A 27,473-nucleotide genomic window follows, 5' to 3' on the forward strand; every position below is an offset into this window, starting at 1 on the left:
TGAAATAAATGTTAAGTATTTTAAAAACTTAAAATAGATTTATTACCAAATCTGTGATACAATATATCCAAAGTCAATGATTCCAAAAATTATGTCAACACTTGCCAAACTCCTCATGTTTACGTATTTGTCATGTTTACAACCAGCTTTACTTACCTGTGCTAATGGCAGACATTGAAATCCCCAAATTCACTTATGATATTCTCCCTTCAAATATTGTACTGGCCACACAAGCATGCACACACACACTGCAAAAGTAACTGGATAAGCTTTCGTATCCATGTTCCCTTCAGCTAGAAGTGGAAATGAAAACTGAAATAAAAACACTTGATAACGATCAGATCCTGTCTAACCAAGAGTGTAAATATTTGGTCTCCCATTTTATTAGAACAGCCCCTGCAACACTGCCATGGTAGCAGCAGGCAGCTCTCAGCATGACCTCACCCTCGGGGTCCTAGTTCACTAGACCAGATAGGCCAGAATTGCTTCTACAGAAAGCTGGAATAAGAAGGAGGATAGCAGAGCTGGAGCATAATAGTTAGGGATATAAGTTCTCAACCTGCTAACTGCTAACTTTGTTTGTCTGCCAAATGTGTGACTTTAGGTCATTTTCTTATCTTTCTAAATTCCAGTTTCCAATCTATAAAGCAGGGATCATGCAGTACTGATTTCATCTGTACTGCATAGCTCTCTATTGTGAGAAATGAGTTAACAATGCAAGTGAAAAGCTTGCAAGAATGTCTGAAACATAGGCAGTTCTCAGTAAACATTAGAAGTGATTTGTCTCCCAATTTTTTTTTTTTTATCAACACCAATTTATATCAGATTTCGATGTAGGTGGGAATGAGAAATGTGTTCTTTGGACAGTAGCAGCATAGGAAACCTCAGGAAAGTGAGGTGGTCATAACCAAGCAAAGCAAAATCAGAGGCAAAAAGAAAAGTCTCTACAGAAGACTGAATAAAGTTCAGAAGTGAAGAAGCTGTTCAAGGTTCAGCGTTCCAGCCCCTACCATTCTGGTGAGAAGTTTCTCCGTGTTACCCTGTTCAATAGAGTAGGTTGCTGGAGAATGTGAGTCTTACTCTGAATACTGGGACAAAACATCCGTTATGTTCCTAAGCAAATATTGTATTGAAGTGTTCCCACTTGTACCATCTATTACCATCTGTGTGTGTTTTGACTTTATACATTTTAAGCACCATGGAGAACATGGCTCTGTGACTGTGCTGCCTGGATATTTGTGTCAGAACCTAGTGCCCTGGGAATGTGCTGTTTGATTGCCAATTAATGGCTTTTAGAATAAAGTTAAAGAGTTGTCCTAATTTTGTTTTCTATTCCAGATGAAGTCAGATGCCTTGGGAGCTATGGAACCTCTAGGGACACACAGCCTGAGTTCAAGTTGCTACCTAGCTAGGTCACTTTCCTCCTCTGGAAAATGCGGAAGATAATAATGCCAAGGTAAAATGCACGGTACGAGCACTAGATGAAATATGATCTATAAACCTCTTAGCATGGTGCTTGACATATTGGAAGCATTCTTATGGTTATCTGTATTAGATATTCTATTAGTTCTCAGTTTAAAAATGACAAATATTTTCTTGTCTTGAAAAACAGCTTTGTCATTGGCCTTCTAATTTTGATAGACTCCAAATCATACTGCCATGTATGCATAATTCTCCCACAATGTGGTTTAAATGAGTAATCTTCTCAAATGAATTGGCCAGGTGTAATTTATGCTAGCCACTTGGCATGTCAGTTGTAAACCTGGCTAATTTGGTTCTCTGACAGAACAATTCAAGCAAAAAAAAAAAAAAAAAAAAAAAAAGAACAATTCAAGCATTATCTCATTCAAGAGTTTTAGGCAATAGGGAGCATTGTTCCTTCTTCCTATCTGATATTTGATCAAAAGCCATTTATGAAAAATAATTCACAATAACAATAGGGTTAGTCGTGTATCAAAAACCCTAACATACACCTTTAGTCCAGACAAAAAAAAATCAGTGGTTCCTTAAATGACAATCTAAACCTATAACTCAAAGGTATGCCAAATATTTTCCAGAGAAAATATGCCTTTATTTGAGTGCTGCCCTGTAACAACTCCTATTGAGCATCTACTCTTTGTGAGGCATTATGAAAGATGCCAGAGATAGAGAATATTCATTTTAAATTATGATAATAATAATAATGAGGAGGAATACCATTATCAGTGTGTGATGTCTGTAATGCTTCATCCCCTCTTGATGTTTCCATTGATGAGAAGAGAGCTTCACCAGTGTAAAACTTCTGAATGCTCTCCAACCCCTCATACTCCTCTATTTAGGGAGGGGAGGAGGGAAGAATAATTTCATTTGATGGGTAAATTTGGAAGGAGAAACCAGTCTTGCCTATCTCAGCCTCTTCCTGCTGCACAAAAGACACAAATTCTGCTGTCTCTCCATGCTAGAAGTTTTATATGGACAGGCCCTGCCCTAACAGAGGGAGGCCTGTTGACTGGGTGGGTTAATCGGATTCTGATGTTTACTCTCTGGAAACTCACTTGTCTGCAGATACAAACCACTTTCTGCAGTACCATTATTAGTAGTAATAAAAATGATATGCTTACTTTCCAAATGCCTTATTCTACTGTCTTATTTCTCAAAAGGTTTGGAACTCAAGAAAGATGGTATTATTTATTGAGTCCCATAAGACTTTCTGTTTTTAAAGACAATATCAACTCCTAAGCCTATCACTAAATAAGTGGTAATTCAATACTTACTATAAGCCAGCAATGCACTGGTACTGTGAGGGATGTGAAACAAGTGTGTCTTTACATTTTTTGGCACCACTTTAGGAAAATAAGACATTTATATATGAGAAATAAGTTTACAAGGTTGTGTTATCAATCAAGCCAAAAGTTGAGTTGTTATTTTACAACCATTAAATGTGACTAGAATGCAGAAAGGAAAACTTAATCTGTTATTGGATTAATAAAAAAAAATATTTTCATTAAGCTTTTGGGTCTTGATTTAGGCCTTTGTGGAAATGTAGGATTTAGATGGGTGGGAAATAGAGGGAATTTTCCACGGAGACTACACAGCATGAGACAGAGGTTCGGAGGCAAAAAGTATTTATTGAGCACTATCTAGAGACACTTAATTTACAGAGCTCATTTAGAATTCCTATCTTACAAGGAGATCCTATTACAATATTATACCCGTTTTAGAGACTTTGATCCTTACATTTAAGTGATTTGCCCAAGGTCATGTTATTGGTAGTGTTGAGATGTGAATTCAGCCAGCCTGGATCCTAGACAATTTCAGCTCACCCCCAAGTGATATGGCCTCACAGAAAGCAGTACTTAAGCAAATGACTAAAGTAAATAAATAGTATTAGAAACAAGTAAGGATGAATGGTAACATCATCTGTGGACTGTATGGAATACAGGGAGAGGAGTTTAAATTTGACCTTAAATCTGACTGGGATCTATTAAATGTTCTTAATTAGAAAAGTAGTGTGAGAGAATAATTTTGTAAGATGGAGTGTCAACATGGGAGAATCACAAGAGGTCCTTAGAGAGTGATCAGTTTAGCAAAAAATAATGTATAACACAATATTTCAAGAAAGTGTTCTACAGATCAACTGCTGTAATAAATTGCCAAAGGAATAAATTCATAATTATGGCTAATTTTTATATCTATTTCTTGCATAATGATAATGGTTAACATTCATTGAATCTTCCTATATGCTAAGAACTTTTAAATGATTTTCATGTATGAATTCATTTAACACTTGTGATAACCTCATGAGGTATTATCATCACTCCCATCTTACACATGAAGAAACTGAGGCAAAGAGATATTAAGGAACTTCCCCAACAATACACCCTTATGAACTCAAGAACTGGGATTATCAACCCAGGCAGCGTTCTGGTTCAGAAATCTGTATTCTTACCTACCACTCTCTTATGCTCTGCTGACTCTAATTTGCATAGCCGGTACATTTCATAACTTGTGTTAAGATTTAAAATATCTAATCATCCTCAGCCAGTATTTCCCAGTGTTTGACTCACAGAGTACTAGCTCTACAGAATGTCAATAGGTATCACATAAAAGGTTTTGGACAAATATGATTGGAAAACACTAGATTAAATGCAGTTAAACAGGTTTCCTTATTTCAGAATTTGGCAGAGCTTTTACTCTGCTGAAGTGGGTACACTTGTGAATTTCCGCACTTTGGCAATATTGGTCTAAATTGATATTTTCTGTAATTTTTATTGCCAATCACTTGAACTACTATGATGTCAGAGGACTATTATGTAAAGATGGTGTCAACAAAAAGGCATTTCAAAAATAATGTTCAATAAATATATCTTTGAAATATTTCATAATGATGTGTCTTCATGGCTTCTATGATTTTCTGATTATATAGGAGCTTGGCTGTTATGAGTTCACAAATATTACATAATATCTTCAGAGCTCTACTCTTTTACCAGTTCCCATCAGATAGAAGAGAAATTCATGTTAATTTATTGGACTAAGAAAAGAAAGAATAGGTATGTATTAATTTTATTTTCATTCTTGGTAATAATTTAATGAATGTCTTTTGCAATGAAGTTGAACATTTCCCACCAGTGTGTTTTATTTTAACCATTTCTCTGTCTAATTCTGGTCAAGTATTCATTCATCTTTTATACTCACTTCCCCTGTTTAGCCAAGAATAATTCAGAAATCATGATGCTCATGGCTATTCTATAAAAAGTGCTGGCTATCTAGAGACCTAACATCTTTGAATCAACATGGCCTCCTAAATAAAATGTAAGGCAAATCAACTATTTGGCTTACAGAACATAAATCAAGGCAAAACAATCATTTCAGAGATGGAAAAAAACGATGATTGCAGTGGTTGATATCATAAATAGGTTTGGTCTGGAAAGCAAGTGGGTATTTTCTATTATATAAATATTAATATTGGTATATATTACATAGTATACACACAGAAAGATACAAAGATATTGGCCTGCTGTTTCAACTTACTCTCTAAATACTGGGTCTGTATTTTTCTTTCAAAAGTTAAAATGAGAAAATACACCAAGAAAACCAAAAATGCAGTGTCACTTACCATATCATGGTCTGAAACAGGTCCGAAACTGGTGACGAAGATGTCAGTCTTCACTTCAGTTACACGCTCTGATGAAGCAGGAAATTGGGACAGTGAATGTCTATCAACAGCCCTTATTAGATCTCACACCACATACTCACACCCAAATGGGAAATTTATTGGCTTTGATTAGCTATTTCTAAAATTGGTCCACTGTGTAGTCCTGATAATTTACTGCTTACACACGAAATTTCACAGTTAATATTTTTCAATGGAGAATGGAGCCCAAATATGTCACTTTGGGAGGCAGACTTTATGGAGAAGTCAGCTGCTGCTTAATGAATTCTTCAAGAATGAACACACTTTCCTAAATGATACCAAGCCATTTCACATTGTAATAAAAAAATGTTAGCATATGAGTGTGATTTAAGCTTAAATATTCTTACAGAGCTCATCAGATTCTCCAGGTATTTAGGATACTCTTGGGAAGTATATAGTATACTGAAACAAGCTTTATTAACTCTTTAAGGACTCAAGGGTATGTTTTGTAAATGATTGCTTTCTGGCACTAAATCATAACCGAATTATCCAAATTACTCCCTGAGAAAAATCTGACAACCTATATAAAGACTTTCAATTTTGAGGACAAGAATAAATATATTATGGCACAGAAAGAGTTCATTTAATAGATTCCATTTCAAGTTCAATGTGATTTTATTTTATTAGTCTCTGAGGCATATATATCAACCAATGAAACATATTCCTTGTAGTTGGGTGACAACTCAACACAGACATTTTCAAGGAAATTCAGTCATCCCTCCCCCCCCCAAAGAAAGAGAGAAAAATGTTGCTCTCATAAAAGGACACAATCTGCTTAGAAGTGACAATAAAAAAAGATGGCCCTGTAATTTTAAACTGTAGCTCTGAGAAATAATGGTCCAGTGTCTTAAGCAATTCATTTTATTTATCAGGACATTTATATCTCTGAGGTAGGACATTAAAAAGGTGATGTAATATATGCAATAATAAATTCTTTTGAAAATGAAGAATTTTATCTCTCAGGAATTCACTTTATAAACAGTTCACACCTTCGGTATGAATTTCTATCAAGAAGGTCATGTTATACACTATATAGAATGTGTAACACAAATGTTAATATAATTTGGTGGTAGAGATAATCCATTCAATAACCAATATACCATTTTTTGGCTTATTTTCCCTTTCTTTTCTTTTTTTCCTTCCTTCCTCTTTTTTTTCTTTCTTTTTTTCTTTCTTTCTTTCAACAATTGCATTGGCTCCAACAATGCTTAAATGAGCCCCTTGACATAATTACCTGGGATTTACTCTTTAAAAACTTCAAAATGGAGGATATAGCTTAAGACAAAGAAAATAGAGCTGTGTTTTTAAAACTCTCTTCCTTCCAAAGTCAGTGTTAATATTCTACAGCAACTGTATAACTTGAAAGGAGCCATCAGCAATGTCTCAGCTGGAGTAACAATTGGCCTCTTCTGGCTATCCCCATCCTCTCCCCTTCGGGAGTCATTTTCCCAGTACATACATTTCTCTCTCTCCCTCTCTCCTGAACTCTCTTTCCATATGTATTCTTTACTTGACTAATTCTTCTTAGTTACACAAATCTGTTATTTCTTAAGACTCAATCTAGAGTTCACATTTTATTAGAATGACAGGACTTTCAATTAAAACAATAATAAAAAGAAAATGCATGCCATCTATTTCAATAAGCTAGAATTTCTTTTATTAATTGAGCTTATTTTTGTCCTTTCTCTTTCAGTATTTTCCTTTCTAGTGCAAGCAAAGGAGCCATCACACTTGGACTTTCTTTGATATGATAAAATACGCGATTATTGCCATGAAAAAAGTACAAGAAGAAAGACATCACATAATAGAGAATTGGGCATATTTTCATCCTAATTTCTAGTGTCCCAAGTATGCTCCTTATTGGAAATAATTTTATTTCTTATTATTTATATAGATTAATTTAGTTCAATTAAAAGCACCCTAAATTATGTGTTCAAAGAGAATTAATATCTATATTTTCTTTCTACATAAGTCTTGAAAGAGTTGGATCCTCCTGTTATTTTATTCACTTTTCTAAGTCATTGACTCACCTAATCCTGTTTCCAAGGTTGAAGTTTGATTCTCTGCAGATTATAACTATGGTGGACTTATGGTGAATATCTTATACATCTGAGTGACATCTACAGAACTAGAATTATTCTTTCATTTTTATGGAGGGATCTATTATTAAGTGCATGTTCATTTGGGAGATATGTATAAGTCCCTGTCTGCACACTTGCAAGTCTTGGCAGTGAGGAACAGCTTTCCTGAACTCTTTTATCACCATTTTCTATTTCTTGAGGGTGGGGAGGACATAACATCTGACTTTCAAGGTAACTCACCAAGGTAGCTAGCTTTACAAAAATTGGCTTTCCAGATGTTTTAGGAACAACCCATCTGTTTTTCTAGCATGATAAAGTGCTCAAAGAAGTGAGATACCCACTTTCCAAATTTATGGGCTATTTCCCTCTGCTGTTTTAAGATTGTTAGTAAATGATGATGCTATATAACTAACAAATTATAAAGACTAAAAAGCCTATTTATAAAGATGACTGTACCAATAAAATAGAATGTAAAACATGCTTAAGTTTATATACATTTATTGCCACACATAATTGTTAGTGTGCCATATAGAAAGATTAGGCATAAATGCAAAGCAGTTCACACAAATGGCTGTAATCACACTTTAAAAATCTATTTCTTGAATCCTTTATCTGTCCTTGCCCCTAAGTATATTTACCATACCAGTTCATCATCTCCAAGTTCTTCATCTTATTTTCTACTAGGTATCTACCTCTAATAGTTCCCAAAAGTCACCATTGTAATATCCCAAGGACCTCACCCGAGTTCAGATGACCTTCTCACCATGCACTCTAATCATACAAGATGTCCTTAAAGAGTTTCTGATTTTTGCTCTCTGTTCACCCTGTTTCTCCTCTAAGGTTAAGGTGGCAAAATTTCCAAGTCCCTAAACTAAAGATCGCCTGGTGTGGGGGGTACGAGGGTGCAAGAGCACTGAAGGGACCACTCAACTACTGAATGGAAGAGGTGGGTCATGGTACCAAGAAGAGGAAGGAGTGCAGTGCAATGAGATTTAGGAAAACATCTGGAACTTGGGATAAGAAAATTAAAGAAAGGGAGTAACACTTTCTGTATTTTTCTCTCTAATATATTTTCCTTGCCACATATCCAGTTTTCTTTGATTTGTCATCAGCTGTTTGTGAGTGGCCAGTTTCCATTGCTGAAAAACTCTGCTTATTATGCATGCCTTTGGAAGATTCATGATGAAAATTAGCATGCCAATGTCTCTAAGAAAACATATTTTAAATAAATGTAATCAACTCTGTTTACTCCTGAATTTCCCAAACTTACCTGGGAATGCCACTCTAAAATATTACAACAGCTTATTGTAAATATAAGACTAATGTAATATATGTTCATTAAAAAAATGTTTTAACTTCATAGTATGTTTGAAAATTTCCAGAAAAAATGAAAAAAAAAATTAAACCCTGTTGAATACCATCATTCACATAAATCCACTGCTAATATCTTGATGTATTCCTTTCCTTCTTTTTTTTTTCTATTCAAATAATTCTCACACCACATTCTCATTCAGTTGAGTACAATTTCAGTGACAAGAAATAGGTTCCTTTGGCCAAAAGCGTGTCTTTCACTACAGCTCACCAGCAATTTCCTTAGTGATACGTGAAGTCATTCTGCTTTAGACAGAAGATTTATAACTCAGAATGCAAAGGTTCAAGACAGAGTACTGTTATGAATGTATTTTAGTCAAATTGTAAAAAGTGACATGGTTAACTTGATCTTTCAGCAAAGAAATGATTATTTGAAATCAAGGCCTCTTTAGATCCAGGACCAGGCTTAAGCAGAAGATGTGCTCATACCTATGTACTTTGACAGATATCTAGGAGAATTCTTCAGGAATCTTCCTTTTACCAATTCTGGGAAAATTTAGTCATCTTTTCCCCCCTCCTTTCTAATTTGAAATTCCCATAACCTCATGAAGGAGAAAAGTTTATGGATACATATACAAATTTTAGGAACTTATTTGTTATTTAAGGAACATTAGAACATTAAAATCCAAATCATGTGCTCTAGCACTGGACATTAAGGTGTTATTAGAAATATCTAGAAAGTACTCAAGGCCTTTCTATGGATCACATGAAAGGTGAAGATACTTTTATGTCAAAATATTCTGTTTAAGAGCACACAACATGAGTCAGGAACTTTTAATGAAGTTCAGCTGGAATGATTTTACAGCTAGCCAAAGTTAAACATGAATGAACTCTTTCCGTAACTAGGAAATTGTCTGAAAATGGAAATCAATTAAAATAACTGAGTTGGAGGAAATGTTCAAAGGGCAAATTAATTGGAAAGTAATTTTTAAAGTATTTTCTTCACAATAATCCATCCCTGTCCATTGTAAAAAAATCAACAGTCTTTAAAATTTGTATAAATTTATATACATGTTTGAGTACCAGAGGGATAAACATGGAATAGTTGTGTAAAGTGAGATTATAATGATGGTGATGATTGTTGTTATAAAGATTTGGGATATCTTAAAATAGTACATCAATGTAAATAAAATTTTTGATGATAAATAAACCAATTAAAATCAATCTTTAAAGAAGCATATCCTTCAAATATATACTTTATATACAAATATAGATGCTTTATGTGCTTTATATGATTTATATATATTTATATGTTTTCTATATATACACATATATGTATACGTACTATATTATATACTCTATAGCTGCTAGACAGTAGTAAATCTGTTTTTATCAGAGATTTCTTACAATGTTGATATCCTGCTGATAAGTATTGAAATAACAGATGTTTTGAAGTGATAATTCAAAAAGATGATTAGTGCTTGAGGCAGAAATGAGAAAAGCAGTACAGTATAGTAAGTAGTAAGCATATTGGATTAAAAGTCTAAACACTCAGATTTTAACTCTGATTCACCTGGAAAACGAGCTGTGTGATTTTAGGTACAATCCTTTAATCTTCCTGAGCCTGTTTTCTTGCCTTTTTAGTGAAGAAATAATACCCATAGAATGACAACATCACACTGGAGTAAGGGTGGAATAAGGTTTGATGCCAAAAATACTTTGAGATATACTTGTTGGGTATATTAATTTAACCAACAAATGTTAATTATTGAGTGCTTTCTATGTGCCAGGCAGGCACTGTTTTAAGTAATAGTAATACTCTGGTGAACAAAAGTGCAAATGTTCTTATTCTGTAGCACATCTTACAGTCTTAGGGAAAGTTATTTTAGATAGAATAGAAACATGAATAGGATAGATAAATAGAAAGATGATAAATTAGAAACACAGATAGGTAAATGATAGGAAGGTGACAGATATAATTACATATATAGTCATTTACAAACACATACACAAATTATACTAATGAACTTCAGGCCACTATAAATGCTCTGGAAAAATGTCTTTTTTCTGACTGAGACCTCAATGAGAAAAATTCAGGGATGACCACAAAGGGAAAGATAATTAAAAGAGGAGAGGAAAGAACAAGATCTGAGGTAAGAACAAATGTGTGATGTTTAAGAAACGGAAAGTCCAGGGGCACCTGGGTGGCTCAGTCAGTGAAGCATCTGCCTCTGGCTCAGGTCATGATCCCAGGGTCCTCAGATGGAGCCCTGCATCAGGCTCCCTGCTGAGCCAAGAGTCTGTTTCCTCCTCTCCTTCTGCTCCTCTGCCCACTTGTGCATGTTCTCTCTCTCTCTCTCTCTCTCAAATAAATAAAATCTTTAAAAAATAAAGGAATGGAAAGTCCAATAATGTATCTGGGGCCTGGTGATGCTGATAATCATGGTACAAGACGACACTCTGGATGCAAGTGGGGCCACACCTAAAGAACTTTGTGCATTTCACTAAGCAGTTGACCTTTATTCTAATGCAATAAGAAACCTCTGGGTAATGAAGTGAAATGATGTTACTTGCAGTTTAAGAAGATAGCTGATGCTGGGTGAATAATGCATTATAAGAGTGTAATAAAAAAATGGAAGAGGGAATCAACAGTGAAGAATTATAAGTGGTGTTTTATTAGGAATGCCTATCACAACAATTTATTTAATATGGTCAATACCATACAATTTATTTAATATGGTATTGACCATATCTTCACTGGAATTGCTGTCTACTGAGGAACTCAGAGTGATATTCACTAGGCCCTGTTCTGTGGATTTATAATTTAGAAAGGAGGTTTATTGCCTCCTTTAAGTTACTTTGTATCTATTAATTCACAGAGGCAGTCACTATATAGAGACTAAGCGGACTAACATTAGTCATCATAATAAAGTATAGCTTAAAACCTCACTTGGAAATGGTCCTGCTTGGAAATTGAAAATGTTCTGGGATCCCTACATAACCATCAGTGTGTACTTCTGAATTGGACAATGTTTCAGCTCCCTGCCAATCTGCCTGGGGCAACATTTTTTGCTCCCTGTCCTTCACTTACATTCCCCAAATTCTTTAAAGTAGTTGGCAATTTGCCCTAGCTGATATATAAAGCAACTTAATTGTGGCAGTGTTCAGCTACTAAATCTGGATATGGGGTAAAAACCCACTTTTTGAGATATCTAATCAATCACTGATTCTTTTGTGTTTTCAGATTCTAAGTACTCAAATGATAAAAGCATCTACCAGGAAAAAAAAAAAAGGTAAATTTTACTGTGGCAGAGATTAATCTCATTTCCATTGAGAGTTTCCATCCATCCCTCTTTATATTATAGCCAGTTTTTTATTGGGAGGGGGACCCTGTAGAAAAGAATATAATGGCTGTGTTAGAGGAATGTGGTCTATGTAAGTCTTGATCAAAACTGTATAACCTGTAATAGCTTTGAGGCATCATACTTCCTGTTTCCATTATAGCATTTTAGTTACATGAGACTAATACTATAGCAATCTTTGGAGGAATATGGCATCGACTTAGAATTGTGTTTCTCCTAAGTTTTCCAAAATGGTAGAGTTTCTCATCTCATAAACACTACAACATTATTTTTCAAGTAAGGAGTTCAGATTCTATCTGAAAAACAACAACAAAAATCATTACAGAAAACATTTTTAAAAATATTCTACATTGGTTCTAGAATTAAGACAAGAAATGCGGGGCATCTGGGTGGTTAAGTGTCTCTTAAGTCAGTTAAGTGTCTTCCTTTTGCTCAGGTCATGATCCCAGGGTGCTGGGATCGAGCCCCACATTGGGCTCCCTGCTCAGCCAGGAGCCTGATTCTCCCTCTCCCATTGCCTACCACTCTGCCTACTTGTGCTCTCTTTCTCTCTCTCTCATTCAAATAAATAAAATCTTTTTTTTTTTTAGATGGGAAATGGAAACTATAAAAAGTTCAAAAGTAACTGCACAGAAAATAAACTGCAGTGTTTACTGATAATTTGGTCTTTATAACTTGAGCATAGTCTCTGTGGCTACATTTTACCTCAGGAACTTCTTGGCACTGATCAGTAGATGATTTATGTAGAACAGGAAAAAATGAGAGTAGAAAGTTTCTAAACATGCTACGACATTCCTCTGGGTATCTGGGTTGGATTCATTAGGCAAGCTGGCTTCAGGGGCTGACTTGAGATCTCAGCCAGTAAACATTAAAAGGTGTTCTCTGTTCATTTTAACAATTCCTCTTGGGTCTTTGGTAACTGCTTTTTCCCAAAATCCAGCTGAACTATGGAATGTCTAAGTATAATATTTCTGTGGAAATGGATTACATGATGCCAAAGTCTGAGTATATGCTCCACACCTTGTATCAAAAGCACCAGATAAGGTTACAGCAAATTCAGAAAGAAGGATTCTCAAGACAAATTTCAAAAGCTAATATTAAAAGCCATGATCTGGTAAAGTAAATATAACACCACCACCACCCACCAACAAAAAATATTGGATGAACCTAACCTTTTAAAATTTTGGACATTGTTAGTAATTTAGAATCTTTTTATTCTATTCAAAGCCATCACATTGTCCTCTCAATATCTTATCCTCTGAATTTTTAATATTCTAGCTGTTTAATAGAAATATCAAATGTGTGTGTTCAAATCAGTAGAATATGAATAAAATGGTTGCCTCTGATCTTAACATCACCCAGGATACAAATAAAAATAATAAAATAATAAAAATAAATTAATTATGAATTAATAAGAATTTTTAAAATTACATGAATATCAAATACTTTATAATCTTGAGATAGAACAAAGCTGAATTTTGAAAAAGAATTAAATGATACTGTTTATTCCTAGTCACCTAAACTTTACAAAGCTACAAAAAATTTTACAAAAGTTAATCTGCTTTTTTTCCAGAGCACTCAGTTTTCTACCTTTACTTATTTTGACGTTAAAAAAAAAAAAACCCACAATCAAAAATCCCAAGCTAACTCCCAAAGGAGTCAACACCACTTAGCCAGTCTCATGCATATCCAACCCAGTCACCTTGCTTAGCTGGAGATGTTTACATCTTAAAGCTGAGATCTCTTGCAATAATTGGCCTAAGAGAGGTCTAGAAAGTCTTATATAGTATAACAAGTCCAAAATTGGGAAAATCAGGAAGATAAGGAGAAAGTTTGCTTTGAAGTATAAACTGTTGGTTAAAATATTATGTTAGTGCTAAAATACCTTGAGAGAAAACCACCATTATACTCCAGTTACAAATATTCACCTGATACGTGCATTTAAGTAAAATATGACACAAATAAATAAAAACCTTAAATCTATATAACTTATAGGAAAAAAATCATACCTAAATATCTATTAAAGATATATTAGGGATAAATAAAGTCCATTATCTACCTACATTCCTATCTACTCATTTACTTGTCTACTTCTCCCATCCACCTGGGTTTGTCACATGATGGGTATGCATTCACTCTCCTTTACCATCTTCATCTCTATGGTTTGATGATAAAATCTTTGAGAAGCATTCATCATCCTATCTATTATTTATTGAGATTAAGTCTAAGGCAACATTTAGAAATTATAATAATATTTCCAGAAAGTACCATTAGCAGGGAGGGAGAGAGTAAAAAGTTCTGTAGTCCCCTGAAAATGTGGCTCAACCAAGATCTCATTTCTTTGGCACTATCCTATTTGGTTTCCATTTAAGAATGGCTTTACTGTAATCAGTTTTCCAAGGAGTGAAATAAAATTGTTTATAGAAGAAAATGTCTTTTGTAAGCAAGATGCTTAAGAAGAAGCCTGTGAACAGGAGGAATGGCAAGCCCTCTCAGCCTGGTGGTATGTTCCAGACAATATACTGTACACATCAATCCGACTCACCCTGGGCTTTTGTCATATTATCAATAAAATGTAGCCTGTATATAAGGCTAAGAAAAAGGAATGTCACTGGAAGGGCATTACTTATCCTTAAAAACCTGAAATCTCCCTTCAGAATTAAGTTTGGAATCTGTGTTTACGGGTTGCTTTTGTTGCCCACCTAGAGTGCAGGGGGTATCAGTGTGATGGCGGCCAAAATTTGACCTCAATGGTTGCAGTTCAGGAGCTGTATCATTTAACTTTTCAGTAAGCTGGAGAAAATTTAGGCTTCTTTAGTATATTTTAATCACAGTCAATAAGCAGAAACCTTCAGAAAACGAATTGTCTCAGAATGTGCTTGGTTTGGTCCTGATTTAAAATGAGAAGAGGAATCCTGATTAATCAAGAACAGACACCTGAGCCTACTCATCTTTAGACCACAGATCCCGCCCCTTCACCATTTTCTATGGTTGCTCTCCTTCACTTTTTCTATCCCTCTCACTTCCCTCTCCTTATTTTCACTGCTCCCCTTTTGCTCATCTTCTCTAACTTTTTCTCTCTTATCCTGCCATTCTTTCTGGCTTTTACCTTTTTCCATCCCCCAAACACTTTATTCTTCTGTACTGGCCAGGTTTTAAGCAAGAGCCTTCTGAAAACATTCTTTAGTCCCTGGTTGCAAGGAAGAAGAGGGCTCTATACCTTGCTCTAAAAAAAAAAAAAAAAAAAAAAAAAAAAAAGATATTTTTAAATGAGAATGAATTCCACAATATTTCTGATGATTTTGTTTTGTATTTTCTGGCCACTGATTATTTCAATTCAAGTCTATTTAAAGGTTTCTTCATTACCTTTGTATTTAAAATACGAACATGGCCAAATCATTGTTCTCTTTCGTTCCTGAATAGAGTACATTACATCATTAGAATTCCACACATTGTATTCCTTCGTATCTTTTCTAACTCAAAAAAGAAAAAAAAAAAAGACAAAAAGTCTCTTCCCTGAATTTATGTTATCTTTTCATTTTTATCTTCTCAGGATTGCTCTCTAGGCTCTGAAAAGGTAGGTACACTTTTTAAATAGTGTAACAATATCTGCAAACTGGTTTCTATCATCTAGATGAACCAAGTTATATATGTTGTTTCTTAAGTTATTGTACCAAGGGTGTGTATCTCCAAAGAGTATTGCTATACCTTCAGGTGGCAGTGCGTTTTTCTGAAAAACAGGTCATGATGAATTTGCACATAGTCTCTTCCATTTGTCTAAGTTTATCACATTTCTATACCTTCTGAGAACATTCAGAATAAAATATCCCTGCATTCTTCAGAATGTTACTGTTTTTATAAAATTAGACATTTGTCATAATAGAGAAGAGAGTGAGCCCATTTCTCTTGCAAGAGAAGATTATATCAGTGGTCATGAAGCTACTAAGAAGAACCTTTTTCCTCTTATAAACTAATGATAATCTTTCAAGTGTTTGTTCTACATGGGTTTTCATCTATGAAAATGGGTGGGGGCAGCCTGGGTGGCTCAGCGGTTTAGCGCCGCCTTCAGCCCAGGGCCTGATCCTGAAGACCCAGGATTGAGTTCCACGTCAGGCTCCCTGCATGGAGCCTGCTTGTCCATCTGCCTGTGTCTCTGCCTCTCTCTCTATCTCTCATGAATAAATAAATAAAATCTTTAAAATTAAAAAAAAAAGAAAATGGATGGATAAAAACACAAATGGATCATGTAACAACAACAAAACAAAGGTCCATTTCTGCCATGGAGATCTACTAAAATGTATGTCATACTTAGCAGAAATCTATAGTAAAGAAATGAAATGAAGTAATTACAGAAAGATATTTATTCAATAATTTCAGCTATTACATCTGGAAAGCATGGTGGTAATATTTTTCTAATTTTGTAGCTGATTGTGTTTTTGAAAATATCTAAAAACTAATATTTTAAGGTATAGTTTTTTAAAGATGGAGAGATGTTCTCAAAATGCTTGTAAAAATATTGATGACTCTGGAGATATATGTAATAAACACATGCTAGTATATCCTTTAGGGCTAAAAGATACATTCCAAAAAAATTAACCGATATTAAGTTAGTATTAAAACTTCCTCAGAACTCTCAAATTTATCGGATTTAATCGTGGCATATTCCAGGATGACACATAAAATAGTAACAAACGTAAATATTTGAGCTACTTTTTAATTTATTTTGTCTATCATATCCTCAAAATCACTGTTTCCAGGAATCATGAATATCAGAAAAGTTGTCTTTAGTAAAGATTAAAGCACATCCACTCTTTTAAATTTTCTTGAGTACTTGAATTCTTGATTATCATAGCACACTATATCCATTTCAATTAAAAAGAATCCACTTTGACTACATTTGGCCAACTACTATTTCTGTTCTTTAGATACATGCCTATTTCTCTTACTTAGGGGGATTAAATAGATATTAAAAGTAGATTCTACCAAAATAGTAATGTTGCAGTTTGAATCAATGTTGATTCTGTTAACAGATCTAGCATTATCTCAATTCTTGAAAATTAGCCTTTCAACTCCTTCTTAGTCTAATTATATATCCTCAAGTTCTGTGGCTCTCCAGGACTCAGGTGTGTATATGAGAAAGAGGTAAAATACTTCCTGTTTACACTATATTTGATTAAAAAGTTAACATACATATGTATTTAAGAATTATTACATATAATTAAATGTAAAGGACCAGTCAAACCCAATACTTATACTCCAAACAATACAACCATATAGCTGATCATTAAAGGTGTGTGTGTATGTGTGAGTGTGTGTGTTTAAAATTCTTTAACAAAATGAAAATTATGCATAGAGCTTAAAGAGCTCTATGTAAAATAATTAAATGTATTGCCCATTAGTACTTTAGAAAGTCTCACTTTTTAAAAGTTGTAACACTATCTTGTTTCTTCTTTTTGTACATTCCTTCCTTACCTGCAGTCTTTGCAATTTATTTCGAATTCTATGAATTAAGAATAATGTTTCTTAAGCCAATTTAGAAGTTTAGATGTACACAAACGTTATTGCAATATATCACATACATAATTATGCACTCCATTTTATGACCAATACATTCTGTTTCTTAAGATTTTTTTTTTTCTTAGAATGTAGTGAAGGAATACTAGGTGGAATTCAAACCCAAAGGAATTTGTATAGTATGTCCAAGAATGAATGTTTAAAATTGACAAGAAAGGACACCTGGTAAAGCCTCTGACATATATTTGAGTTGTGTCTTTGACAAAGCAGTTCCTCTTAAACCTCTGAGACACTAATGGTGTTTGGCAGCCTCAAAACAGACCCACGGAAAAAAAAAATAGACCCATGATCCACGTCATGTGATTACACTACCCAAAATATTTTTCAAAAAAAGACTAAATCCACGCTACTATTCAGTTTTAAAAACAAAATCTGGATTCTTAAGCTTCTTATTTTTTGTATTTATTTGCTATTGAAGAAGAGATGACTTTCTTAATATTGCAATTTAATTGCAATTTAAATATTGCTATTTAGTTATTTAGTTTAGTTTCTAACAAATGCTTCAGAGAAGATGCATCATTAGCTGTAGCTGGGAATCATAGATTCTCACCTTGGTTTCCTGTGAGACTTTAAACAATAATTTATTTCCTTGCTTCCCTTGTTTTAGTCTGAGATCAATATTTTGTTTTGGCTTCATTAATCTCTGTTTAACTAAATAAGATCAGTTGATTATCTTATTCAAAGTTTATTCAAATAAGTGAGTAATGTCTAGCACTATTTATTCTCACTGTTATAAATACTGTATTAGTAAGTGCTTTTTTCTTCCTAAGTAGAAACCCATAGTGTAACTAATTAATTGGTATACAAAGAAAAATATATTTTTACTACAGAAATTAGGGTTTAAATTCAAGTTCATGGTTAAAAAAAATTACCATATATCTCATTCACCTTTTATCTCAGAGTTGGTGCTAATGTAATGAAAAATAGTGCATCAATATGTAATATTCTAAACATTAAAGTAAATGTTTAGAACATTAGGCTCAGAGATAATCTGCTTGAATTCAATGCAAACATAGCAATGCCAAATAAAGTAGATGTAGTCTTTGGGCTGGAAGGAAAAATATTACCTTCATTTTTTCTCTGGATAACCAAATCATTGCACAGAAAACATTATGACTCCCAGGTAAATGTAACACTTTTAGTGTAATTATGAGAAGTTTATATCTACCTTTTACTCCATGTAGGTATGTGCACAGAAATATCATAATAAGTTGAATTAACACTGGTCAATCTATTAAAAATAGGATTGGTTCCTTAAACTACATGCTGCCATTCTTATTACTTTACCATTTAGACAGAAAACAAGGCTTCATTAGTAAAGATTTAATACTGTTCTCTAAAATAAAAACACAATAATGCGACTCACCTCCCAATCCTGGTCTTAGACGATTGTCATAACCATCTAGGAGTCGGTCCAAAATCCTGGTGAAGACAGTGGTATTGTCTTTAAGTTCATCTTGTAATGAGGGTTGTCCATAGCTAAAGAAAACATAATGGCAGGTGATAATCTAAATTATAAATTTCTATTAAAATCATTTTCCAAATAAAGCCTTCCCTAGATTTTCCTACTTTCTTTTCTATTGAATCTTAATTTGAAAATTCCTTCTGATAAAGTAAAAAAAAAAAAAAGTTATATTTTAATTTTTACTATTTTCTCCTATTTGTTCTCATAAGTGATAAACTCTTTATTCTAATATTTCTAACTATGGAAGGAAAATTACAGGAAATGAGTTCTGTCTCCTTATGTGTATAAATCTCAGAATGTATACGATGCTATAATGCATGTTTCCTCTGAGCAAGCAAGAATGTTAATGCATGCTAGGGAAAAAAAGCCTGGTAAACTTCTTCCCAAATAGAAAAAAAAGGGGTTTATGAGCTATCAAATTAATAGTTTTGCTTTCATTTAACATGTAGCATCATGCTTTTACCTACCAATGTACTCTTCCTTCATCTACTTTATATGTATTTGCCCTTTTGATATTTTTTCAGGATGTTTAGATGAGAAAAATAGTTAAAACTTTTTTCTTAGGATAATTATAGTTTCAAATCGGTGTGTAATTTCCATTCCCCTTAAGGTTTATGAACCGATTTTTATAATGTGTCTATTCAAGCCTTTAATTAATCGAATTTTCGTCATTCCTATCTTTGAAATAAAAGATACCTTGAAAAAGAGATGTTCCAGTATTCTTAATTTATGGTTTACTAAACTGTAGTGTAGGATTAATATTTTGTTTAAGAAAACATAGCAATTTGTGAGCAGAGCTGGAACTACAAGGCCGTTTTCTTCAACTTTTAGTAAAACTTTAATTCTATTCTTCTATAATGGAGTAAATTGTGTCTACTTAAATCCTCCTACTTGCAAGTATAGTTTTAACCCTTACCATTACTATTCTTTGAGTTTTAACCACAGAGTGACCACAGTTCAAATATTGCATATTTCTTAAATCAATCACATTATCATTTATGGTCGTTGAATCATATTTTATGTAATGATTAGGATGACACCTCTAAAATCCTTTGAGAGAAGAGTTTTTTTTATCTCTGAGTGGATCACACTCACTGATATATTTCAATGATAACTCCGACCTTGAATAAAAAAGAAATGAATACACAGTGTAAACTAAGAAACGCCACAAAAATATCACTTTTATACTCTCTACTTAATATGCTTTTGGCTTCAGTCATTTGTGTTTATATTACTGATCAATGTAAAAAAAATAGTAACATCTGAAACCAGGATTCACTTATTTGCCAGGAACAAGAAATATAATGAAAGTATCATTGCAAAAACAAACACCATTTTTAAATTTTATCTTGGCAAAATTTAATGGCCATATTTCTGGTAAAATTTCATTTAATAATTAAAGTTATTATAACTAAAAGCTCTTTATGATATTAAGCATATGAAATACACTTCTATGAAACAATTTTCTATTCTCCTAAGTTCAACATCAATACCATACAGATTGAGAGCTTTCTCTCCTTTGGGAAAACTAAACATTTCACTAGTTTTTGAAATCAAATTTTCACTGAGCTCTGTGTCTTCCAGGATGTTTCATTAGTGATACTAATAAAGCAAAAATAGTTGTCTGAATGCAATTATTTATCAAAACTAGTCACAAAACAAACTGCCATGCCTGCATCTTTCAAGGATATTGGAAGGTCATCTTGATAAAGGTGGAAAAGAAATGCTAGTACACTTTAAATTGTGAGGACGGCCTGATCAAGTAGTCTAAGGAAGAAAGCAGCAAAATAAGAAGGGGTAAAGATGAGATGGGGTGAGTGACAGAGCACAATTCGATTGTGGATATGATTTTTAGAATATGTAGGTACTAATTACCTTTTCCTGCATTTTCCGTGTGTTTAAGCTTATACCAAATTCAGGAAAAGCTTTCATCCCTGTTTTTAGCTTCTAAATGTCATTTCCACCAATTGCATGCATTGGAATATAAATGCCAAAAGAGACTTTTCCCTCCCTCCCTCCCTCCCTCCCTCCCTCCCTCCCAGAAAACTAGTTCTGCTATCCCAACTGGAATAGTAATCTTTATTTCCTGTGATTTTCTAACCAGGTTATTCTTCATCTCCACTTCTAATTTATTATGTCCAGTTGTAACTGTCAGAGAATAACCCCGGGATAAAGATCAAGGTTGTTTATTACTCTTAAACACTTATGCCCAATGTAAGGTTTCCTAAACTGAATATATAATTTGAAAAGAAATGTCAGTTACAGTACCTGATTTTGATTCCATATGAACCACTATATAATAAAACACTGTGCACTAACTCCATCTACAGGTCATTACAATAGTAACACTTCATATAATTTTTCAAAAGCAATGAAGAACATTTAACTCCTCAGATTAAGAGTACCTGGCAATAGTGAGTCCCCTCTTCATCTGGTAGTCATTATTTACCACACCCAATAGCAAAAAATAAAAAGACAACTTCTCAATTAAAATAAATCCTCCTAAGTTCATTTCTTTCTAGACTATTCCTTCTTTCCACCTTAACTTGTTAAGAGTTCACTTTCCATTACATTTTGAAGAACCTTAGTTTTTATAATGTCTAAGACTTTCTTAAGGGCCATAGGAGTAGATCATGTAAGAAGCATAAGAGCAGATAAAGAAGAATCTGAAATATTTGGTTATTTATACCATTTTTACTATAATATGTTTATATGTTTGATTTGACCATTAGCACATTTTTTAATATGCTTAAGCATTTTATTAAATTTTTCTCATCACTTCTCTCCACAGTAGTCACACTTAAATAGAGAAGTTTGATTTTATGTAATGTTCTTAAGTATTTCTTCAGTATATTCTACCTCTATTGATTATACAAATAATGGTTTCAAAACACAATGTGCACACGCGTTTATAGAGACTTAGGACTTTCAGATTATAAATATTATTTTAAACTTTCCACTTTTACGCAGTCACAAGCTACTCTATGATCTTTACAGTTGCCTAGAAATGTTCTTGCTGGAAAATCAACTCACAGTACGCAGACATTAATTGGGGTAACTTTCTCTATGAATTAGGAAACCACATATTTTGTTCAGTTACAACTGAACAGTGAAAAGTTCAATTTAAGACTTAAATGTTGAATTAATATATTCCTTTAACAAAAGCGTGCTGTGTATTCTAATCATCATGCAAATAAGACGGCTATTTTTTTCATACTGCTCTTCTTTATTCTTAGTTGGGATTTTATTGCCGTTAAGTTTTTTGAATTCCCTTAGTCATGAATTCATCCAAAGACATTTTTCTTCCCCCTGAAAGAATAAATTGAAAGTTACAGAAATTCTCATGCAGATTTAAAATAAAGTGCCCCCACCTTCTTCCAATCAATGTGCTCAGAAGGAGGGTCCAGGCCCAAAGATAGTCAGAGAGACCCAGACTTTTCTTCATCGCGGGCTTGTGCAGCTGAAAAGTAGAACAAGTAGAGATCAATGTCTCTTGCAAGAAACATCAGGTTATAACCACTAGGGCTGACTGAGGCAGTTCAGATGAATGCTTTGAAGTCAGGAAATGACCTCACTGGGATATGACACCTCATTGGAAGCAATGGAAACCTGGACCATCCATTCTCCACTTTCCCTTCCATTTCTCCATTCAGCAATATATCAGTATCTTAATTTCTCCTGTAAAAGAATACAAGTTGAAATGCTTTCAGGTGACAGTATTGCGCAACAAAAAAACCGTGAGTTTTTTTCCTCTAGGTTGTATATTTCCAATATAGTTTGAATTACACTCTTCTTGTTTATCATCTGAAAATCTTGACCTTTCTGACTGGAGTTTCCATGCCTGAACTGTGCATTGAAATTTTTAAGCTGGTGTCTATAATGGGGTGAACGTGTTTTGGAGCTGAGATGGGGTAGGTTAATATGCTTCGATGACTAAATTCATTTTTGAATTCTGGATTTTCCTTGATTTCAGAAGCAACTGTATTTATCTTAAAAAAAAAAAAAAAAAGCATAGGAAACACACTGTTGAATGCCAAAGTCGTGCTTATATTCTCTGTGATTGCTCTGTTAAACGTGCTCATTAATGCTTCTGTGGGGCTAAAGGACACACTTTATAGTCAAGCCATGTGCTGATCTCTCTCATACACACAAGCCACACTCACGTAAACGCATGCAAACATGCCCACACATGTCTTTTAAGCCCTCTTAAATTCTGCCAGGTTGCTGCTAGAAGGAAGATGTTTCATCTCAGACAGATGGAAGCTGGAGTGCTTTGCTTTGCATGAATACGGGAATCTTTTTTCCCTCTTAGGTAAAGTGCAATCAATCACCACCTGATTGTCGAATTTTAGACTTGATAGTGGGATGAGGAAGGAAAGGAAGAGTATGGAAAGCTTAGAGAATTCCACAAAATTATCATCTATTTGTGGGAACAATTTTTAAAGATCGGTGCACTACCTGGTTACGGAGAAGATATGGCAACACTTTTTAAATGTGCTATGATTAATGGCAATCATAGCATGAGAAATGCTGAAGGTATTTATTAGGACTTTTCTGAATCTATACTCCTTAGTACAGTGATTAATGGATTGCATGTCTTTTAAAGCATGTTTTTCATTATCCACTCTATGGTTTAATGTGGTATGCCTTTAAGTACATCTACACAAATGCTTTCCACACTCCTGGGGATCATTTATATCAGTAAAAACCATTACAGACAGACATGTAAGCAATGAAACATAATTAATGTGTTTAGAGTGAAATGGTCTAGATCTAGAGATAAGAGCTGTGAGCTTCATAGTTTTTACTTAATTTAGTCACTGGTTTTGGCATGAATGACAAGAGATATCAGACAAATATCAGTATGTTAAAAGATTGCATCTAAATTGCACAGTTAGAATTCACCCTTGCATTAATCTTCAGCATCTGTTATGAAGGAAAAACAACTTCTCTTACCCTATTAATAAGTATTGGTCTTTATAAAAAAAAAAAAAAGAGGGGGTGATTCTTGAGGGGTAAATGGAATAAAACAAATTCCCGAGGCAAGGTACTATAGCTTTTCGTCCTCCTCTGGCATTTTAAAGAGAAAAACAAACCTATCATGGCACTTGAGTTGTTGAGTAAGAAAGTTTCTTGCAAATACAAACATAATAGTTTAAAAGAAATGCTAAGCTGCCTCCTTACCCTCTTCCACCTTCAACCTTTCCCCCATCAGACACACACCCTCCAAACACCCGTATCCCCTGCCACCCATGTCAAATGAGAAGTTGAGTTTTTCACGTTCAGAATCAGAGAGACCCCTACACCAGAGGGCATTTTAGCAGCGTCCACTGGAAATGAGAAAAGAGGCATTTCTGCAGCCAGACCGTGCGAGTGCCTTCCCTAGAAGGGAACATTGGGACGGGGCTTCCGTCCCAGCATCTTAACTTTAGACGATGCCCCCCAAAGCCCCTCCCCAGCTCATCCCAGCTCCCTCTTGAAAAAGAAAAAAAAAAATCAAAACAACATGTCACCACCCACCCCGCGGAATAAATTCATATCTGCCTAAGAAAGGGGGAAAGAAAGGAAGAGATACGGGGTGGGGGGGGGGGGGTAACGCTTCTATATCGCTGCGGTTTTCACCCTGAAAGAAAAACATTCGTTGTTTCTACCTGCTGTGGGATCAGCCTCTTGTCCTGTGCCCTCTTTCCCTTTTTCCCCCTCTAGCCTTCCTATCTCTCCGGCTGGGAAAAGCCACGTTCAAGCTGTGTGTGTAGCGGTCCGCAGCCGCGCTTACCTCGGGCCCCCTCTGGGCACAGGATCGCTCAAGACCCGGGAAAAGTGTGCGAGCGAGGATCGCGGAGAGCCGGCAGCAGCGCGGGGGCGCGGGGCGCGGGGCGCGGGGCGCGGGGGCGCGGGGCGCGGGGCGCGGGGGCGCGGGCCGGGCGCGCCGGGGCCCGGGGGCGTCCTCGCTCTCCCCTCGCTCACTCGGTCTGAGCCATCATGGACTCTGCGTGCTCCTCTGCTGAAGATTTCACACCCGAATTTGCTTCCCGGTATCCGATCCGCAGCTATACAACAAAAGATTTCTCTTTACCAAGACAGTAGTAATACGTCCCAGGGCAAACCGGATGTGAAATAGGCGGTGACTTCATGCCAGAGAGATTTTATTTTAGAAAGGAAGGTGGTACCAGCCTCTGGATCTGGAGACCAATCCGCCCATTTTTTATATGCAGCACAATTTAACTTGCACCGCTCTGGCCCTAATCCCCTTCTCTCTGGCTGCAGACTCAAATCCTTCTACAATCTGCTGCAAGCTTTGCTTTGCTTTTTTTTTTTTTTTTTTGGTGGGGAGTAGAAATGGGGGAGGAAAGGGGAGAAAGGGTTAGAGACATGAGGACTCCACTCAGAACCTTTTCACACTTTCAATTCATGAGCACTATTTTAAGGTGTGCCCCATTAAACAACAACAACAACAACAACAACAACACAACTGATCAGTATAACTAGCCCAGCTTTGATCAAACATTCAGCCACTGCATGCATATGAATGGATGCAGGGAGCTGCAAGGTTGCACATGTGGAGAGCCACTGTCCTCTCGCCTGCCTCCCTCCCTCGCACGCACTCCCACACACATGTCTGAGTCCCTGTGTCTTGCAGAGTCACGAATGGTGAGGGATGGCGGGCAACAGTTCTGGCCAGTAGGGAACTGGCCGCCAGGTGTCCAGGCTTTCGCACTTTCACAGGTTGCGAGCGCTTTCCACCCCACCTTCGTCTGTGTCTTAGAGGACAGCAAGAAACGCGCTCCGGAGCCGGGTTTTTAATCTCTGGAGGCAACCGTTTGCCTGTTTATGTGATTAGAGGAGAAAACACGGTCCCCTTCAAATCAGAATCGCGCTAGGTTCCCAGGACGAGGAGTATTTAACTTGAAATAAATCACCCAGATCATTTCTAGGTTTGAGAGTCATATCTCCATTTCCGGAATCATTCCCTTGACTCCAACTCCATCATTCTCCGGATTAGGAAAATGGGAGAGGGGGAGGAGAGAAGATTAACAAAAAGATTTTTAGAAGTCAGGCCCGAACCATCTTCTACCTTCCCACCCCCCCCCCCCGCCCCGCCCCACCCCCCGCCCTCTTCCATTACCCTCCCCAGTGGCTCTCCACCCACGAATAATTATACACTTAGGGAAGGAGGGTGTGTTTCAACATCAATCTAACTCAATTTCTAAGGAGCCAGGGGCGACTGTAGTTCTCCCTTCGGATTTTGTGAATGGGTGCTTGCAGCACAGAGGAGATGGGTGCTTTCTGAAACGACCTGAAGCTCTGGGAACTGTCCCTTCAGCACTTGCGCCAGACAACGTAGGAGGCGCTGAAAAGATAGGGTGCCTCCACGTAATGCTTCTGGTGAGTAAGGTCTGAACTTTGATGAGCTCCCTAGTCATTTTGCTCTGGAAGACTTCTAGCAGAGGAAACGTTGTGGGTAGGGGCGGAGCTTGGCAAAGTGAAGAAAAAAACCTAAATGGCCAGTCTACCCAACTCACTGGTTTTTGATCCTACAAGCCTTCCTTGACCTTGTGCTGTAATGCAATCAGCTTACTTGGTTAAAACATAACAGGTGATTGAGATGATCAGGAATATAAAATTGAAGACCACTTTCAGAATCGGGCTTGATTATCATGAGTTTTGAAGGGAAATGTTACTGGGAAAATGATTCTAGGAGTAAATATTCAAGGAAGAGAGATTTGAAGATCATCTTATGTTGCCTACTCTGTTCAGATAGGACAAAGGTCAATGTATTCTTAAAGATTCCCACTGAGATCATCATAGCTTCCCTATATGACATTACTCAATTTTTATTTATTATGTACTTATCCATTAATTCACTTATTTATTGAGTAGTTCTGAGAACAAAACTTACTTTATTAAGGTTTTATAACCCTGGCTTAACAATTAGAAAATATTGTTTTCTTACCTGACAATATAAAATGCAATTCCATAATTTTGTTTTCATTCAACAAAGACTGATAGTTCTAGAAATGTAATCTTTTCATCTTTTTTTTTTTTTTTCCCTCCTGGTAAAATTGTCACAGCTTCTTCTACTCTGCTCTGCCAATGGGAGTAACTTTATATCCTATACCTAATGCTATACAATCAAACCACTCTACTGATTATGTTATTTTTTTCAATCACAGTTACCGAAATGTTATTATTTGCACAATAATCTCTGAAAACAATGCCAATCACATCTTTCTTCAGATTAAAAGTGTTATGTGACTATCCAGCAGGACACAATTGCATGGCATTTCCATACATTTAAAACAATAAATATTTATAAATAATCACTGGGTTTATTTTAAAACTAGAGTGCACATATGGAAATAGAAATGTCTATGGTATGTTTCTCCATTTAAGAAAACAATGCAGTTTTTACTAGATGATATTTGTATGATTGGTTTTTGGACATATATGTTTTTAATAAATGATTTTAATAAATAAATTGTGGTCGTTTAGAACACTGATAATTT

The 27,473-nt window shown here is 35.3% G+C and overlaps 1 protein-coding gene across 1 annotated transcript in view; it reads right to left on the minus strand.

The window, feature by feature from the left end:
- The window catches only part of GABRA1 (gamma-aminobutyric acid type A receptor subunit alpha1), a 57,908-nt gene extending 32,971 nt beyond the window's left edge, over window positions 1-24,937 (minus strand). The window contains exons 1-4 of the mRNA XM_026007640.2: window positions 24,743-24,937; window positions 22,338-22,426; window positions 18,868-18,980; window positions 5,096-5,163 (exon numbers count right to left, since the gene is read on the minus strand). Of these exons, the coding sequence (XP_025863425.1) occupies window positions 5,096-5,163; window positions 18,868-18,980; window positions 22,338-22,411 (255 nt within the window). The 5' untranslated portion in view covers window positions 22,412-22,426; window positions 24,743-24,937. The remainder of the gene's footprint in view (window positions 1-5,095; window positions 5,164-18,867; window positions 18,981-22,337; window positions 22,427-24,742) is intronic.
- Between the last annotated feature and the right edge of the window lie 2,536 nt (window positions 24,938-27,473).

This window comes from Vulpes vulpes, chromosome 4 (genome assembly GCF_048418805.1).
Source record: "Vulpes vulpes isolate BD-2025 chromosome 4, VulVul3, whole genome shotgun sequence".
Taxonomy (NCBI): Eukaryota; Metazoa; Chordata; class Mammalia; order Carnivora; family Canidae; genus Vulpes; species Vulpes vulpes.